This window comes from Lepidochelys kempii, chromosome 6 (genome assembly GCF_965140285.1).
Source record: "Lepidochelys kempii isolate rLepKem1 chromosome 6, rLepKem1.hap1, whole genome shotgun sequence".
Classification (NCBI taxonomy): Eukaryota; Metazoa; Chordata; order Testudines; family Cheloniidae; genus Lepidochelys; species Lepidochelys kempii.
In genome coordinates this window covers 53,463,699-53,476,515 of record NC_136385.1, presented here as the reverse complement: position 1 = coordinate 53,476,515, position 12,817 = coordinate 53,463,699, and the positions used below count along the sequence as shown (strand labels likewise).

At 43.1% G+C, this 12,817-nt stretch overlaps 1 protein-coding gene across 7 annotated transcripts in view; it reads right to left on the bottom strand.

Annotated features, from left to right (window-relative positions):
• The window catches only part of LDLRAD3 (low density lipoprotein receptor class A domain containing 3), a 181,894-nt gene that overhangs the window by 81,115 nt on the left and 87,962 nt on the right, over positions 1-12,817 (bottom strand). The window contains exon 6 of one of the 7 annotated variants that reach the window (XM_073347988.1): positions 11,897-11,960. The exons of the other annotated variants lie outside the window; for them this stretch is intronic. Coding sequence (XP_073204089.1) covers positions 11,897-11,960 — 64 coding nt within the window. The remainder of the gene's footprint in view (positions 1-11,896; positions 11,961-12,817) is intronic. 7 annotated transcript variants of the gene reach the window in all.

The window sequence follows — 12,817 nt, the reverse complement described above, 5'->3', positions numbered from 1 at the left end:
AATTTGTTTGGTTATCGAGTTACATCTGCTAGTTTTAGATGAGGCTGTATGAAATACCTTTCCCTGGCACTTCAATTAGTAACTGGCTCTGGTTTTAGAATCACCCCTGCAGTGATGTATGCTCCTCAGAACAGAAAACATTGGTATAGTAACTTAAGAATGACCTGCATGTAAAAAGACAAATCCCAAAATCCTATTTGCGTCGGCTGAAGAAAGCTAAACATTACTGCTAACCTGACTCAAAGGAGAATTCAGAAGGTGCAGGGGGAGTGAAGAGGTAATTCACCATTTAAAGACTGGTCAACATACATTTTGCGTACTGGTATAACTATCTTGGGTTAGGAGAGAGAGGTTTTGTTTGTTTTTAACCAAAATACTTACACCAATACATCCTGCCACTTCCTGCATGTAGTCAAATCAGTATAGCTCATTTCCCCCCATTCCCTTATGGGAATAAGCTCTGCTGACACAAGGAAACTTTATAACAGTAGAACTGCATCCATACCAGGGAGCCATAGCACTTTAACTCTACCAATGCAGTTAAAGCAGCACAACTCCACTACTCTAAGGGCCTGTCTACACAGAAGCTGCATCAGCTTTAATTTAAATCAGTTTAGTTAAACTGGTGCAAGCTGTGGACCATATATTAATTTAAAATTGGTTCTATCAACTCAACTTGTGCCTGTAAATTTACAGACACAAGTTAAATTGATAAGCCAGCTTTAGAAATTTCCCCACATGTGCATTTAATTAAAATCTGTATCAAATCACAACTTTAATTGAACCAGGACAACGTTGAGTTTAAACCAGGAGTAAACTCCTTCCCCAGCTTCCACTTTTTGGATCCCTATCAGCAGACTAAATTTGACAGGATTCTTGACAGCTGTACTGCTGCCCACTGGGTTCTGATTATCAGTAGTAAAATCAAGTGCGTAAAATTTCACTCTGCTGCTGTTTGATGAAAATATGAACAGCAGCAAAAGAAATGGAGCTCTCTGTCTGGACTGAGCAAGACACCAAATTGATTCATACATGGCTCACTTTTGAAGCATTATCTTAGTAATCATAAGAGAAGTACTTTTTTTTTTTTTTTTAAACGGAGCCTTGAAAATGATGGCTGAGCTACCCCCCATGGACACACTCCTCTTGCCAACAGCAAGTGGATTTTTGAAGCACTGATGATGAAGACTTGCAGAAAAGCAACCACAATTTATTTATATGCAAACACTGTGCTCTCATAAATCTACAGGGATCATCTGGATCAAGATGCTCTGTTCTGCCTTCTGGAATCAACTCTGTTCTACAGCAAATCAAAATTAACCTTATTTGTGCCTTCAATAGCTGGACTCATTCCAATATAATATAAAGACTGAGGCATGCGCTTACTGCTCTCCTGCAGGAGTCATTTTCACAATCAAATTATAACGATCCCCAAGAAAAGTTACTGCAGTTTAATGAGCCATGACTCTCATACATTTCAAACACCTTCACACTGTTGAAGATCCTGAAAGGGCACCTCATAGGGATCATTTTATCTAGGACAGTGCAAGAGAGAACTTAATGAATCATGAGGATGATGGGAAAAATTCTTTTATTTTAAACCATAGGAAGACAAGCCTTTGACATCTGACCACCTGGTTCTGGAAACTGGAATTACATATAGGAAATACTATATTCATGTAATCATATCTTCAAACTGTAATTATGTATAAGTGTCACTAAAGAGATGCAGTTAAAATACCTAGAAAAAAATTGTTCGAATTTATATTTTACTTCTGCCTGATAAGAAATATACCATTTACAATCTGAATCCCCAGCTCCCATGATTACCCATTAATCTAAAGGAGAAGTATCAATACCTAATTGGGTACGGGGTTACTATTTCCTGTCCTTAAGCCAGTTACAAAAATAGTACCATTATTTCAGCCCTGACTGCAAAATCGATCACTGCACCTGAGAAAAAGTTCCATAATGCACTAATGCAAATCATTTTCAACATTGCATAGATTAAAAGCCATTGACAATATTTCATTTTCAGTATATTTAGTGCTGGGAAAAGGCCTGAACTAACAGCCTGAGGAATTAAATCGGTCTACAGAACAAGTCCAGCAGGGACAGCAGCAATGGAACCTTCCCACCCCCAGAGGAATTCAACGGTACTTCATTTACCCTTGTTCTCTCAGCTAAAACTGCTGGCAAAGATTGCAGCTATTTTTGTGATGTCTCCTCCTGAACAAACAAAAAAACCACCCTCCTGTCGAAGTGTGGGGGAGAGAAGTACCTGCTTGCTAGCACACTCTCTCTCTAAATAAATAAATACACAGAGAGAGAGAGAGAGAGATAAACCATTACTAAGTACTATAATACACTAACTACAAAAGCTAAGAAGGCACAGTGGAGGCAAAAAAAACCCTCAACTCAGACAACTAGCTCAGTCTCCATCTCAAACCAGGGAGGTTAAGAAGGAACTGAGGACAATTAGTCAGTGCTATATAGCAGAGGTGGCCAAACTGCGACCCTCTATGGTTAAAGTTAGGCTCTCAGAGTCCACCCACCCCCTCCACCTACCAGATGGGTGTGTGTGTGTGTGGGGGGGGGGAGGTTTGAGGCTTCTGCCCTGGGGTGGGGCTGGTGGGGCTAGGGGCTTCTGCCCAGCAGGGAGGGGGGCTTGGAGCTTCAGCACAAGGAGGTGCCTGCGAGGGCTTGGCAATTCTGCCCCACAGGAGACACCTGCCAGCGTTTCAGGCCCACGCCCCAGCAGGCACCTCCTCCAGGGCAGAAGCCCCTAGTCCCACCAGCCCCACCCCAGGGTTAAAGCCCCAAGTCCCAGCAGGCACCTCCTCCGAGGCTGAAATCCTGAGTCCCAGCAGGCGTTCCCGGCTCTCAAACTTCTGAAGATTATCCTATGTGGCTTGGAGGGTCAGTGAGTTTGGACACCCCTGCTATACAGCAACGGCATACAGCATGAGGTGGAGTAACACACATGCACAGGCCGAACGGATGCTGCTATGAAAAATCTTCAAATGAAGACGCAGGAGACACAAGCGCACCTAGAGTGGGGCACCCACAGGGACACTACTCTAAGAACCGATTTTACACTAAATGAGCCATCATCCAATGTAAACTGCTTTCAGTTTCCACTCACCAGAACTCGATTTAAACAGGTGAGCTTGGTGAAAATGCTGTATATCCCATAAGTAAGCTCCTTCGTTTTCAGTTTAAACCGATTTTTACCCAAAAATCTCCGGGTTTTACAAAAAGTATTATTCATTTTTTTCCAATTTTCACCCTACTTTTGTATCATTCAAATATATAAAAAAAATTTAATTTATTTCATTAGGAAAATACAATACATTGCATCAGATTTATGTATAATAATTAAGGCTATGATTTTGTCATGGATATTTTTAGTAAAAGTCAGGGACAGGCAATAAACAAAAAGTCACGGAAGCAGGGTCCTGCCCCTGACTTTTACTAAAAACATCCCTGACAAAATGGGGAGAGGAGGATCCAGCACCCCCACACCCCCACTGGGTAGGAGCTGCATGGACCCCATTGCCCAGTGGCTGGGAGACATTCCCCCCCAACCCAACCCTGCAGGACTAGAGCTGGAGGGTCCCCCCCGACCCTGTGGAGCTGGGAGCAGCGGGGAGCCCGCCAGCAGCGGAGTCTGGGGAGCTGTGCAGGGTCCCCCGGCCACTGAGCAGCTCTGGGGTCCCTCTGCTGCCACCATCTGGGAGCTGTGTGGGGAGCCAGCTGCTCATGGCAGCAGGGGAGCTGTAGGGAGGCCCCTGCCAGCGGCTGAGTAGCTCCAGGGTCCCTCTGCCACCAGCAGCTGGGAGCTGTGTCGCTGTAGGGGGGGAGCCCCTGCCAGCAGCAGCAGCCGGGCAGCTCAGGGGTCGCTACCGACGGCCAGTCAGTTGCGGGGTTCCCGTTGCCCACGGGAGGGGCCCTCACAGCCCACAGAGGCTGGGCTGCTGCAGATTCCCGAACGTCATGGAGGTCGCTGGAAGTCACAGCCGTAATCACCGTCACATAATCTTAGCCTTAATTTTGATAATACATTAGCCTGTGTGTATATGCAAAGCCGCTAGTTGAAGTACAGTTATGTATTAGTTTAGAAGATACACACAATAAAACAAACAGGCACACACACAAGCTCTGAAGTGTGTGTGTATCTGAATGTACTGATGAAGCTCACACCTACCTGTGACAGGTTGGGTCACAGAAACTCCCTCAAGACTGCCACTAGATGTGCTGGGACACCACTGAGAACCACCCTGACAGAGAAGGCTTCCCTCCACTCCTGTCTTGCTGAGCTAGTCCGCTACAGCACAGATGAAGACGTTGGGCCACACCCCCACTACAGTTGACAGAAACTAAGAATCACTTAGCCCAGGAGCTTCTCAGTTAACAGGGACTTTCCCAGCACCCAGTATTCAGTCATTCTGAGAGCCTAAATCCCAAATAAATCCATTTTACTCTGTATAAAGCTTATACAGGGTTAACTCATAAATTGTCCACCCTCTATGACACTGATAGAGAGATATGCACAGCTGTTTGCTCCCCCAGGTATTAGTCACTAACTCCGGGTTCAATAATATGCAGAAGTGATTTTATTAAGTATAAAAAGTAGAATTTAAGGGATTCCAAGTAATAACAGACGGAACAAAGAAGTTACCAAGCAAAATGAAACAAAACACACAAGTCTAAGCCTAATACATTAAAAAATTGCATCCAAGTAAGTCTCACCCTTAGAGACATTCCAATAAGCTTCTTTCACAGACTGGACTCCTTCCTAGTTTGGGTCCAGCAATCACTTCACACCCCCGTAGTTATTGTCCTTTGTTCCAGTTTCTTTCTGGCATCTCTTGGGGGTGGAGAGGCCATCTCTTAGCCAGCTGAAGAAAAAATGGAGGGGTTTCCAGGGCCTTTTATAGTCTCTCTCTTGCGGGTGGAAACCCCTTTGTTCTCCTATGCAAAATCACAGCAACAAGACGGAGTTTGTAGCCACCTGGGCAAGTCACATGTCCATGAATGATTCAGCTTTTTGCAGGCCTACACCATTGTTTACATATTAGTTTGAACGTTCCCAGGAAAGCTCAGATGTGGACTGGCATCTCCCAAAGTCCACTGTCAGTTAAGTGTTTCTTGATTGGGCACTTACTGAGAATAATCCTTTCTCAAGAAGCTGATCTGAGGCTACTTAGAATCAAACACATTGAGATACAAGTACATAGCCAATATTCATAACTTCAAATACAAAAATGATACACACAGACAGACAGCATGTCACAGACACCTCACTTGACCTCCCCTGCAGAAGACATGGTGCAACCATAGGACCCTGGTTGCAACAATGATCTATATGGTCACCGTTCATGTCACATCTGATGAAGTGGGTTCTAGCCCACAAAAGCTTATGCCCAAATAAATCTATTAGTCTCTCAGCTGCCACAAGGACTCCTCATTGTTTTTGCTGATACAAGACTAACACAGCTGCCACTCTGAAACACGTCAATAACGTCACCTACCATGTACACATTTAATGCTGTTAGCAGAGAACAGTTTAAAGATCTGACACCCCTAAAATGGAAAGATAACGAAAACCTGTACCAGAATACATTTCAGAACACAAGGAAGTATTTGGAAGTTTAAAAAAAAAAAAAAACAGGAGAAAAGGATGAAGTTGAGTGTTTGCACTGCAAATGGTGGGGTTCCATTATTAAATGTTAATATTCATAGGCTAATAGTTCTAAGTCTACAACAGTAAACTGCTTATTCAAATGAAAAGTTTTATTTGGGGAATAGAGATGCATTGTTTTCTTAAACTCAGAGGTGGCAGAGTGTTTTGAGTTCTGTTTTAGTTCTGCAGCAAACCACATTAACAGAACTCAAAGCATTATTCTGCTGAATTACTTTCCTCCCCATCTTTCCGTCCACCAAAATAAACCCTGACATTTACTCAGAAAAATTATTAATTTTTTGCCTGGATTTTGTTGCTGTGGTAACAAACATCAATAAATTCCCAGGAAAAATTAAATAAAAACTGAAAACCAAGGACCCTACCCATAAACCCCCTTACTGAGACCTTTATGTCTATTTTGAACCTCTGATGCCCTCAGATAGCCACTTGACTACTGATATATCCCAGATAAAAGGCATCACACCAGGCTCAGGCTAACATTCTATCAGAATGTTAAAGGTCACAGCAGACACCGGGTGGGTTAACTGACAAAGGCAAAAGGATTATTCAGTGCGTGCATGCTTGTTCTTATGGTAACAAAATAATCTCACATCTTTGGACGGTGCGGGAACTGCAAGGCATAGCAGCACATAGAGACACTCTGATGTGATTCCAAACAGATACCCCTTCATGTAATTACAAAACAGAGCTTTTCTCAGGCCAACACTCACAAGTTACCTCTCTTCTGATCGAGTAAGACTGGATAATTGATAATAAAGAACCTGCAATTATCTGATGTCCAAACCAAGTGGCTAAATAATCAGTTTTAGAAACCATGGACTAGCTCTGGGGTGCAGCCAGGGGGCCTGCACTGTGTCAAAATAATAAATTCACAGATGAACTCATCACAGGAATCATCTGAAATGCCTTCTAGTGCTGCCTTGTACAGCATATCTTATCTTGTTAGCTCCTGCGCAAAGGAATTTGCTTTTTACCCCCATAAGAATCCCCTCAAATAAGTCAATTTGTGGGGAGTAAGAGAATGAAATTACCCAGAAAATTATTCACAGCGGACATAACTTTGAGAAAGCAATTTTCCTGCACCAGCTGTTATAAGCAAGAGTTTTGAAACTACTAAACATGTACGAGTGCAGCCTTTATTTAATTAAGCATTCAGTAACATTTTATTTGTATCTGTTCTTAAGTTTCTGATTTTTATTTAGTCTGCCTTTGACTATTAAGTTCCAGATGTAGGTTGCATTTAGACTAATCCAACAAACAGTAATTGCAAGTTAAGTTTCAGTTTACAGCCTATGTAAATAATGAGTCAAAGACAGACTCAATAAAAGGAAATGTACACAGCTAGAAGCAGCCAGATTCAGGCTGCAAGGCTTTGGAAAGACTAAGCGATACTACAGAATTGGGAATTTGAGAAGGTTTTCCATTTGCCACGTGTGGAGGATCAGTTACAGGCTTGACATGGGGCGGGATGTGCTGGGAGCTATTTGCCTTTAATAAATTAAATATTAGGGTATTTCATTGCAAATCAAGGTATGTCTGCTCCATTTGGCAGACAGCTTTGGCATCCACTCTGAGCTTGAGCCTGATCCTGCAAAGTCTCACAGCTGGACCTAGAGCTTACTACAGTGAGCCACTCAGGTCAGCAGGAATATTTATGGTATCGAGTGTCTCAGGATTGATCTCTGTGCTTGTGACAGTGTAAAAACTGAAGGGGAAAGAAATATTTGGGGAACCTGTGGGGATTTCCCCCTGAATTTCCTTTCCTGGAATCCTGCAAAATCCCCCCACTGCCCGGGATGACTTATTCCCTGGCTCCAAGACATTTCTGAAGAATAAGTTAACCTTTGGGATGCACCCACATTTCCCTAAGGGATGGCAAGCAAGGCCCCACAAATCCTGTGGCACCTAGTTATACAGTGGTCATTATACATTTCCTTGTATTACCGAGCCTGAACTCAGTCTATTTCACACAGCTCCAAAATGTTCAGTTTTCAGCGTGCTGCAGATTTTTGTATCGACAGTGCACAACCACAGGGTGGGAAGATTTCACTAGGGATTTTGGCAGTTGGGTCAGATTTCAATTTTTGGCACTCAGTAGGCTTTTGGCAGTGGGAAGCAGATACATCTCACCCTCATTAGTAAAGAGTCAGTTGATATGCTTCCAAATATTTATTTCACAAAATGAAGTGTTTAAGATCCCAAATGAAATACTCTGGAAATAGAGAAGCTTAAGCACGTACCTATCGATATGTGGCCATGATGGGATTATGTGCCCAAATAAATTTCGAGCATAAACGTATGATTCTGTTATGTCCCATCTTTGACAGGTTGTGTCATCTATTGGATAGAACAAGGATCCCTGATTATTATTGCAGCTTTGCTGCTAACCTACTACAAATTTGGGTAAGTCACTGGAGCCCTTTTCATCTTAAACAGCTAGAAAATTTGTTTACGAACAGCAGTGCTTTCACTGCAAACTAGATGTTGAATCTGAGCAGAACCTTGCTCGATAAGTAGCAACTTGTATCACCAACAAATGTATGATGCAAGTAGAATGACCTGAATATATGGTAGTAGGCTCTCTGAACCAACAATTAATGAGACTTTCAGACCACCCAGCCTGTAATTGAGCAACAGTGCTATCATTAAACTAATAAGAGCATGGCTAGTGTTGTGGGGATATTACCAGCACTATACGCTGCTAAAGCATCATTCAGAGTTGGTTCAGGCTTGCAGGAAGAGATAAGAGCAGCATAAAAGCAAAAATGAATTTGTGTTAGCCGAAGGGGTTAAAGGGAATAAGAAAGGCTTTTAAACATATCAAGGGGAAAGGGAGGTCCAGGGAGGAGGACAAAATTGATTCAGAAAGGGCCAAGATACCAGAAAGAAAAACACACAAACATTCGAGCAGTTACAAAGAAAGGAAGAACATGTGAAAATAATAGTTGAAGAAGGGAATAATTGCATAATTTGAACATGCAGATCTAGAGCCTGACTAGCCTGCCTGGCCTGCCTGCTCTGCGGGAAGAGTCTTTTTTAAGCAGAAAATCTCCTGCAAGGCAGGTAGAATGTTAAGGCTCCAGGAGTGTCCACCCAACAGATGTTATAAATGGTGGTGACCATTTATTAGTTTGATATATGGGATAGATCTTAGAGTAACAGGAGAAAATTAAGAAAAGGAAACTTTAGGCATAATATCCAAGAAAATTTCCTGACAGTGACATATTTTTGGCAGTGGGATAGATGGAGTTCCAGTGATTGGAATTGTTAAAACTAGACTGAAACAAACTACCAGAATAATATCCTATAAAGAGCAATTCTGTATTAGCTGTAGAGAGTTTGACTGGATGCTCATTCTAATTCCATCTACGATTCAGACACATCAGGACTAATACTTCACTCCAGAACAAGAGCAACCTCTAGTAACCTGGTCACAGATTCACCCAGCCTACTACAGTACTGAAATATACAGAGATGCCATAGAGAGAAGCATTAATAGGTGGAGATTAAAGGAACAGCTCTAAAGATTACCATGGCAGCTACAAGATCTGCAAATAATTACTGTCATGAATGAGTACAAAATCATTTGACTTGCTTTTAAACCAAAATGTTTTAGATATTTTAAACTGCTGCTTCATCCAAGATTTGAAAGCCTTATAAATGTGCAGCATTCATTTACAGAGGGGGAAAAACACTTGCCTACAGAAAGACAAATTAACCATTGTCCTGTTTCTACAATGGAATCTAGGGGTTTCTCTCTCCCTTCCCTTCCCTCCCCTTCCCCTCACACACATCCACCCACCATCAAGGTGAAAATTAAAATTTGGCAACCCCACACCTTTAGGTTCACTTCAAACTGCATACAAAGACCTAACAAAGTTGTTACTTACCAGTGATGGTTCATTTTGAAGTCCTCTATGCCAGTACTGGAGCAACAAGGTGTTCACAAAGGGATTGGTTACATTTCACTGACAGGACAATCCCACAGTGAAAGGGCCTTTACTCCATCACGGAGAAGAGTATTCGACAGTTCAATGTTCGACAGTCAAATTTTTTCAGCAATGACAGGACTTTGAAGTTCATAAGGGGAGGAGTTAAGTTAAGGAAAGTGTCAGGACAGCCAAAGAGCAGGCAGAAAGGAAGGTAACATGATAATTCATACTTCTATAGCACATTGTAAAATGCTTTGCGGTGTACTGAGACAAACAGCCATTAAGTCTCACAACATCCCTATGAAGTATAGGCTGATCCCTACTCCTGACTGCCACAAATTGTGGTCTTGAGCAATTCACTCAAGTTCTTTGTGCCTCAGTTTCCCAATCTGTTAAATGGGATAATACAGGAGTGGGTAAACTTTTTGGCCAGAGGGCCACATCTGGGTACGGAAATTGTATGGCGGGTCATGAATGCTCACAAAATCGAGGATTGGAGTGCAGGACGGGGTGAGGGCTCCAGCTGGGGGTGTGGGCTCTGGGGTGCAGGAGGGTGCTCCAGGCTGAGACCAAAGGGTTCGGAGGGCGGGAGGAGGATCAGGTATGGGGCAGGGGCCATGGTTCCTGGCAAATGGGAGCTGCAGGGGTGGCGCTTGGGGCAGGGCAGCGTGCGGAGCCCCCTGCCTGCCCCTAAGGGTAGGAGCCAGGTGAGTTGGGGGGGAGAACGTATGCTGTTGCTTACAGGAGCCGCGCAGATCAGGGCAAGCCCCCGACCCCCGGTTGGAGCGCCGAAGCAGGGCAAGCCCCAGACCCCACTCCCCTGCGGGAGCTTGAGGGCCAGATTAAAAATGTCTGGAAGGTTGGATGCGGACCCGGGCCATAGTTTGCCCACCCCTGGGATGATACCTACCTGCTGGGGTGGGACCTAGAGTTGTTATGAGGCTTAATTAGGTTTACTAATCTCAACGACATGCTCAGATGGGAAGCAGTACACAAGGACAATCTCATGCACAGTACTACAGACACCACCTTCAGTGTATAATAATAAGTACAGTACATTCAATATTATGACAAGGTTACTGGGGGAAAATTTCTACAGTATATTTTTGTAGCACAATTCCACAATACACATCATGCTAATCGGATCTCCCGTACAATGAAAGGACTGCCTTAGAAATGAAAGATGGTTATTCCCCTTATACAGACTACCAGGGAAAATAAGACTCTGATTCATGATTCAAAATGACTCATGAGAATTGCTCACCAGGAGACATGTGTGTAGAGAAAACCTGAGCATGTTGGACACTCCTGGTTAAGTCTAAATCTTCCATGCACGAATACTGCAGCCAGGGCAAACTTTAGTAGTTTACAACCTTAACATTTCAAAAAATAGTCTGATTTTTTGTCTATCATGTATTCATTTAAAGGAAGTACATATGGCTGCATAAAGGTATAACCGTGGCCAATGGGAGCTGCAGGAGCAGTGCTTGTGGATGGGGCAGCGCGCAGAGCTGCCTGGCCACGCCTCTGCGTAGGAGCCGTAGGGGGGGGACATGCCGCTGCTTCTGGGAGATGCATACATAAAAGGTACATAAAAAGGGTATATCATTGTGTGCAACAAAACTCATGTGTAGGGTGAAATGTGCAGAGGGCCAGCAGGAGTCTCCATTTAAGTCTCCCTTAAATCCTAAAAAAAAAAAAAGAAGTTTAACTGGGACTATGCATAAGCTTTATGTTGGCCCTTTGCAGAATGAAGAATTTCACCCCTGGGGCTTGTCTTCGCTACAGGTTTCTTCCCCCCCCCCACACAAGGTAGTTGTTTGTAATTTAAATCAAGGTACTTCACAAGTTCATAAAGGCTAGTGTGGACACTCCATGCGCCATTGATCCTGGCTACAGATATCTGTTCTTTACTTTCAGAGCAAATGTGCAGAGAGTGCCCAAACTAGCTTTTACAAATGTTCTGAGTACTTTAAATAATTAATTTATATTAATTTAATCTAGTCTAGTGTAATTTAAAGTCTAGTGTAAACATAAGAGTGAATTTGGAGACAAAAAGAAAAGGAGTACTTGTGGCACCTTAGAGACTAACAAATTTATTTGAGCATAAGCTTTTGTGAGCTACAGCTCACTTCATCGGATGCATTCAGTGGAAAATTTATAGATTTATAAACAGTGGGGAGGGGAGATTTATATACATAGAGAACATGAATCAATGGGTGTTACCATACACACTATAACAAGACTGATCACTTACGGTTAGCTATTACCAGCAGGAGAGCGGTGGGGGGGAGGAGCGGGGGGACGATGACGGGAAACATCTTTTGTAGTGATAATCAAGGTGGGCCATTTCCAGCAGTTGACAAGAACGTTTGAGGAACAGTGGGGGGTGGAGGGGGAGAATAAACATGGGGAAATAGTTTTACTTTGTGTAATGACCTATCCACTCCCAGTTTCTATTCAAGACTAAGTTAACTGTATCCAGTTTGCAAATTAATTCCAATTCAGCAGTCTCTCGTTGGAGTCTGTTTTTGACGTTTTTTTGTTGAAGAATTGCAACTTTTAGGTCTGTAATCGAGTGACCAGAGAGATTGAAGTGTTCTCCAACTGGTTTTTGAATGTTATAATTCTTGACATCTGATTTGTGTCCATTTATTCTTTTAGGTAGAGACTGTCCAGTTTGACCAATGTACATGGCAGAGGGGCATTGCTGGCACATATCACATTGGTATATGTGCAGGTGAACGAGCCTCTGATAGTGTGGCTGATGTGATTAGGCCCTATGATGGTGTCCCCTGAATAGATATGTGGACACAGTTGGCAACGGGCTTTGTTGCAAGGATAGGTTCCTGGGTTAGTGGTTCTGTTGTGTGGTGTGTGGTTGCTGGTGAGTATTTGCTTCAGGTTGGGGGACTGCCTGTAAGCATGCAGACTAACACAGCTGCTACTCTGAAACCAACTTGGAGACAGTGACTCTTCATTTATGTTCTCGTAGAATACTTAGCCCATTACACACTTTATACCTTCACATCTGTGACAGGCAGGTAAGCAAGCATTGTGTCATTTACAGATGCAGAAATAGAGCTACACTGATTTGTCCAATGCCCCAGAAGTCTGTCAGAGTCCAGATTTGAATACAGGAATTCCTTACTCCCAGTTCTGTGCTCTGATTCCATTG